Source organism: Lagopus muta, chromosome 6 (genome assembly GCF_023343835.1).
Source record: "Lagopus muta isolate bLagMut1 chromosome 6, bLagMut1 primary, whole genome shotgun sequence".
NCBI lineage: Eukaryota > Metazoa > Chordata > Aves > Galliformes > Phasianidae > Lagopus > Lagopus muta.
In genome coordinates this window covers 26481243-26487994 of record NC_064438.1, presented here as the reverse complement: position 1 = coordinate 26487994, position 6752 = coordinate 26481243, and the positions used below count along the sequence as shown (strand labels likewise).

At 42.4% G+C, this 6752-nt stretch overlaps 1 protein-coding gene across 12 annotated transcripts in view; it reads right to left on the bottom strand.

Moving 5' to 3' along the window:
* The window catches only part of DPF3 (double PHD fingers 3), a 187546-nt gene that overhangs the window by 13696 nt on the left and 167098 nt on the right, over nucleotides 1-6752 (bottom strand). For 8 of the 12 annotated variants that reach the window (XM_048947377.1, XM_048947374.1, XM_048947369.1 and 5 more), the window contains 2 exons: nucleotides 1992-2104; nucleotides 585-666 (listed from right to left, as the gene is read on the bottom strand). In XM_048947377.1, the coding sequence (XP_048803334.1) occupies nucleotides 585-666; nucleotides 1992-2104 (195 nt within the window). Of the gene's footprint in view, nucleotides 1-584; nucleotides 667-1991; nucleotides 2105-6752 lie in introns of those variants that run through there. The other 4 variants (XR_007377504.1, XR_007377507.1, XR_007377506.1 and 1 more) reach the window with 2 other exon arrangements.

The following is a 6752-nucleotide window of genomic DNA, read 5'->3' as shown; positions in this document are numbered from 1 at the left end:
CAGTAATGTTAAGGGACTAATCCTTCTGCTCCAAAACCAAGTGGCAAACTATAACCAGTAGTTGTAAATTCAGACTGAATCCTCATCAGAGGACAAAACTGCACACTGAATGTGATATAGACCTTAAAACTCTTGTCCTTCCAAGATAGAGACAGGTCAGAAAATGAAGGTTTTTCTCCTAATCCAGTCTCCTGACAACACTCAGCTATTCCAGAAAGGACTTCCTCATCTGGCTCTTTCTCTCTGGGATCTTGACTTCTTTGGAAGTCTAAAGTCACTGTTCATAGGAGCTTAACCCAGCTGCCTGAACTGAGGTGTCCAGTGCCATCTGGGGCATCCAAAGGCACCCACGACCTGCAGAAGAGCCATGTTTGGGAAGAGGAAGGAGAGATCAGACAAGATTGCAGAGGACATCTCAGATCACACCAGCCCTCAAAGTCTACTCATTTGCTTTCTTGCCAGCACTGCTTGCTTCTCCTTTGCTACTGCCTCCTTAACCCTGCATGATCCTGGCCAACTTTCCGAACCTCTTTTCCACAAGGACTTCATTGTGATTTTCAAAGCAGACTTCTGACATATGTTACCTTCGGGGGGCTCAAAGACTGGTGGATTCAAGCAATACATGTGATAGCCACGGTCACAGTCATCACAGAAGAGCAGCTGGTCCTGAGGCAGGGTTGTCGGAGAAACAGAGGGGAAAAGGGAGAGAAGGAGAGGAGAAGAGAGAGAGAAAATGATGTAAATTAGTCTCTTGCCAAGCTAAAGACATAAGCATGGTAACCAGCAGTGCTCAGCTAGGAACACAGAGCTGCAACACAGAGACTAAGAGACCGTGGGGTAGGTAAAAGCTATCATGTCTGTAGGCCCAAGACATCAAACATCATATTCCTGAGAGGCCACAAAGAGCCCTAACTCACCACAAAGGCAGATCCACTTTTAATTGGAAAACCTTCCTGAGGGCCAGAGGGCTTCCTCTCCAAGGCAGCCTCACAATGTAGGACCAAAGGCTGCTAGGTCAGTGATATTCTGCACTGAGAGAAGAGGACTGGCATCCCCACACTGTGGGGTTAGCACAGCCAAGCTCTGGATGCTATCCTTTCACACGAAACCTTTCTCATCAAAAGCTTGGACTTACCCAGTTATCCAAAACTCAGCTGAGTACCAAATGCTTTGTGAAGTAGATGGGAATAATACAATCCTATCTCATGGCCTGCAGCTCTTTCACTCACACGGGGAGAAAAATGCTTCTCAGAAGTATCCTCTGACTCCTAACACAGAGTCCCTATTCTCAGATTTTCTCACCTTCCACTAAAGCAAAATGACCTCTCAGGCTTCACATTCATTTTGCTATATGGAATGTAGTCTAAACTACTGCTTCTAAAGTTCTTCAGCCACAGTCAATTCTCCAAGTTTCTCACAGACTATCAAGGATTTTTAGCATAAGGATAAAAGAAAGAAAGAAAGAAAAAAAAAAAACGAAAAAAAAAAAAACACAGAAAGGATACTGTTCAGCTGCAGACTCTGGATCATTTGGAAATCCCTGGAATTAGTAGTTAGGTGTATAGATCCAAATGTTTCCATTCCCAAGTATTATAATTAAAATCTTAAAATTGAACCAAGAAAGTAAAATCAGAGACAGAAGAAAAATACCTGCCATCTCTGGGGTTATCACCCATTTAGATCTACTCCTGATTACAGTATTGGAGGTACTACTCTTTGGCAGCTCCCTGCCACAATGCTAATTTCTATTGAATAAGCATATCAGCATCTCAGGTGGCCCTACGTAATACCCATGATAAGTTCATCAGAGATGAGCAGCTGAACAGGTCACTGGGAAGAGCCCAGCTCTGCTCCCAGGGGTGGGCCATCCTAGGATATGCATGGAAGCAGCAGAAAAGCCAGGACCCACACCACTGCCACATGCTTCTCAAGGCGGACATGACAGCAGCTTGCAGTGACACTTATTGGCGTGAAAAGGTAAATCAACTCACATCATTCTCAGAGGTGCCACAAAGGCTGCAGGATTTGCACTCAATGCACTGCCACTGATAGGTTTTAACAGCCTCAGTCATGTTTGTGGTGAACTGCAGGCAGGTCGGGTGTCCTGAGGAAGATTGGAAACAACGGTCATGGTTAAGGCTTGCTTACGTATTGTCAATTAACCGGCATTAATTTGGGAACAAAATGCACATGGACGTGGACTGATCACAACATGGGCTGCAACTAACAGATACCAAAGAGAAAAGCAGGCATTAACCCTTTCGCTGCCGGGCACGAGAGAAAATCAGAGTCATTCCCACCCAATCCCCACTGGCAAAGCAGTTTTATTCAGAGCTCTTAAAAATAGTTTGGCTTTGTCTTCGTTTTTTTTTGTTTTGGTGTTTTGTGTTTTTTGGTTTGGTTTTTTGAAAGAAAGGAAGAGAGAGGATGAAATCAGAAACAAACCCAATTTCAGAAAGAGCCCATCCATCTCAACAGAAATTGGACTACGGTTTCAATTACCTTTGTTTCAACTGGACTGAAGGACCTAGTGGAAATGAGATTATTCTCCATTTCAGAGCTTCCCTTCCTGGTGTCCAAATGGGTGGAGCAGTTCTGTAAACGGGGCTTAATTGGAAGCAGTAGCATACAGAGAAGAAGTAAGACAAGATGGAGGGATACAGCTTTCAAGTTTTTTAAGAGCTCTGCCACTAAAGTTGATTGGCACAGAAGAAACCAAATTGCACGGCTAACCTTCCAGGATCAAAACAAGAAACCAAAAGGAAAACACCCCAAGCCAACTCCCACAGTGAACTAAATGAAAGGAATAAAGAAGGGAAAGCTAGCAGAACAGTCACATCTAGAGGGGAAGGACAAACTGCCAGAGTCACAACCCCCGCCCCTACATGCGTGTGGACTCCAGCTTTGCAAAACAGCGGTATCACAGTAGCAGGGTCAGCAATGGGCTGTCTGGAGGGGAAAACACAAGCAAACAAACAAACCAAAGGTAGGATCAGTGTTCCTTCTGCAAAACAAAACAAGAAAAATATGCTACTGAAATAAAGCACAGCACTCCCAAACCACCCCTATCCAGGTGAAGCGGTCTCTAAGTCACCTGCAATAAGCTGTTGCTTGCCTGTTTGGAAAGCCCTGCATTTAGTATCTCTCTCTGGCACATATAAGCACGTGCAATGTGCAGAATCAGCAGCAGGGAAAATGGGACAAGGCTCTCCAATTGCTCATCCACAGGCAGAGAAAGCCTAGAAATACAGGTCCCACATCTGGCACTACCGCATGCTTCTTGTAGAAACTTACGCCATTGAGTGTACAGGCGTTTTTCACCACTAGCAGATCCGTTGTTCCTAGACAACAGCCAATAGGTAGAAAAAATCTTTTCCACCTCCATGAGCTTGAGTGTCTCTTTTTAAGAGTGGAGAAAAAAAGAGCTGTTTCTGTGATAAGAGGAAAAGGAAGGCATGGCTAGTGGAGATGTGCACACTGACGCGCTGTCTTCATTACCAGATCTATCAGTGGTATTTTGTCATGCCGTCACATTGCCCACAAGGATAAACACCATCTACATTTTCTAGTTAGCAAAGCAAACACTTGCATTACTTAACTGTAATGCATGAGAAATATATTTCTTTTATGTGCCCAAGCTGTCACAAAATGGTGGAATAAGGATTCTGGTTCTCCAGCTCCATTCACATGGCAGAGATACAACCACTAAGCTCGTTCAGCAATGAAATGTGTGTACATAAGTTATGAGTTGAACATAAAGCAAAGGAGATATGTTCATACCATTCTTCTAAGCCTTTAAACAAAGAAGTGTGTACTGACGAGTTAAGAAGACTGCTACCTTTTGGGTGCCTTGAGATGTCAGCAAAAAAACGAGTCACATTTTACTGAGATTTACATAGGACCGAGTCCAAACTGAAATTCTGGGGACCCTGCAGTCACAACTGTCCAGAAAGAGATCCTGTGACATGATCTTTTTCTTGCTGAGGGGACCTTGTATAATACTAACAAAACCCAACATAACACTGAAATAATCCTCCAGATCTGATTTACAGCAAATGCAGAACCTCATTTCAGTGCCACTGAAGAGAACAAATGGGTCACACTACACAGCAGGGAGGAATTCATCCCAATGGCAGCAAGTCTGCATCAAGAAAGGTTGTGCAGTGCTGGAGTATATCAAAGAAAACAACTCATACGGGGTGTGAATTAATCAGAGAGTTAAATAGCTTCAGTCACATTTGAAAAGAAACAGAAAGAATGGAATCAAACCTACAGAAATAAATCAAAGTTAATTGCATACATGCATTTACGTGCTCACTTGCCTGCGTGCACACACTGCTCACTGCAGACTATAGCCAGAGACTCCCTTTCCCAAATGAAGGTCAGGTTCTGTTCACTGCTTTATTTTTGTCCCTTCACACTCATTCCTGTTCTCTTCCAGCTATCCATCTTGACTGTTTAGTTCCTCACTCTCCTCAGAAATACCTCTGCAGGTTTCCTATGCTGTGTCTATCAACCGTGCCTCGTCCTTGAAGTGATCCATCCTATTTTGTAGAGTCTTTCTTAAGTACTGCACTCATCAAAGACTAAAAGAATGGGACGTCTGTGGGCTGAAGATCTCTTAAAAAACATTAATAGTAGAGTGAGGGCTGCTGTGACAACTTTTTAATAGCAAAGAGAGAATCTTTTGCAAAAAAACATCGACCCATTTACACTTCGGCCTCTCTCTCCAAATGTTGTGATGATGAAGGAGTCCAACAAATGCCCACAGTGACATCTGCACAGCCATAGTCTACTCACAAGATATGCCTGAGGCAGAAAGAAAGCCTCATGGACATCTCTTTCTGTCTCCAAGTCATATTCTCTATCACATTAAATAACATGCCTTGTAGTTCCATGACCCAAACTTAATGTTGTTGGAAAGACTATTTTGAATTATGCCAGTAGCTCAGTGAGGCACTACAGCATATGGTAAGCATGCCAGTGGACACTTAAAACGTGAAAATATTTTTCCCTGCTCTGTCTTCATCTCAATCTCTGTGTTTTCCAGTTACTTTGGTTCAAAACCCAGTGTTTTTCATAACCCAAGAGGAAATTCACACACTCAAGACTTCTTGGCATTGCATTAGTAAACACTATCCCTGTTTCACACCTTGGCATTTCCTCCACAGAAAATAGAAGAGGAGGAAGCCCTGAAGCTGCATACAGCAGGTTACTGTCGATAGATCCAAATCCATTTAAAAAATACAAAGGTTGATTCAGCTCATGAACAATTTTCCTTTACACAAAGAGCATTTAAAACTGCAGTTCCATAGTAACAGATACTATGGGAGTGCATGAACCAGAGAGTAGGAAAGATTTTCTTGCTTAATTTCATCAGTTATGTGGTCAGGATGAATAAATACTTCTATTTCGCTAATCTTGTGATAAACTGCATTCCCTATGGTGAAGGTGTGCAGCAGTCTGCAGTGGGAACTCGGTTATAATTCAGGCAGCGCCTCAGCCCGGGAGAAGTCCCGATCACTCTCACATGTCTGTATCAGCTCCACGCATCTAACAGAAGAAGTAACACATATTTATGGTGCCACTGAAGTCAATAGACAGACCTCTAAAATATACCCAGGGAGCAGTTCTCTTGAAGGAGAAGGCAATATGTTAACATCGACAGTTTCTAATCTACCATAACTATTCTCTACCTAAACTTTTGCTATGCCGCAATAGCTATAAACAACAGAGACAATAAAATTTGCAGTGAGCGGGTCTCCAACATCTCATCCCTTTGTCTTAGAGCAATATTTTAAGGTATAGATCAGCCCTGAATGCTCTCCCATCTATGTCAAAACTCTCATCTGGATCTGAACTCTGCGACCAAGACCATATTTTACCGTGACATCCGCGTTTCACATGCCGCTGGCTTTAATTGTATACTATGTCCATTGAACACCTGAACTGAGGAATAGGGGGTGAAAGCATTTCAACAACCATCTCATGACTCCCGCACTCGGTACAATTGCAGGCTGGTGGTAAGGAGAATTTAAATGGAAGCACCCTTAAAAAAATCAAATATTCTCTTCTGCTTACACTGCCTGTGCAACACTAAAGACCAAAACTGACATTAAAGGGCAGCAGCAATCTGCTGCTCCCAGGCGCTCTGTGACCAGCCAAGGCCTGCAAACGGCTCATTAGTGCTTCTTCAATAATGGATTTTGCATCACAAGATTAATTGCAGCCATGTGCTCTGTCACACCCGCCACAGACTATTTAAGTTAACAATCCAATCAATAACCTTTTTCAAACAAAGGCAGAGATTATCTTGAGGAAAAAAATAAGCCAAGACTCCTATAAAAAAAATGTGAAATTATTTGTATGGAGCAAAAGGTATTTCCGCCCAGTTCCCAATTCTGTCCTTTATCTTTGCTGTGTAGTTGTGGGCTTTTTAATCAATAGTATAATGAAAACCCACAGGGCTCCTAGCTACAGCATGTCAGAATTTATTCCATGAACTATTCGAGTCTTTAAACAACCATAAATACATATTATAGATACAGTGACACAGAAAGCCCATCCAAACATGCACAAAAGCTGCAAGAACTCCTCTTACTAAGACTGAATAAGCATTGCTATGACCTCTACCTTCATTAGAGAGAATTATTACTGTTATTTGTAAAAAAAAAAAAGAAGGGAAAAGAAACTTGTAATTCTAATAAAGGATATGTTTTTATGCTTATGATATAAAACGGTAGCCTTCCTTT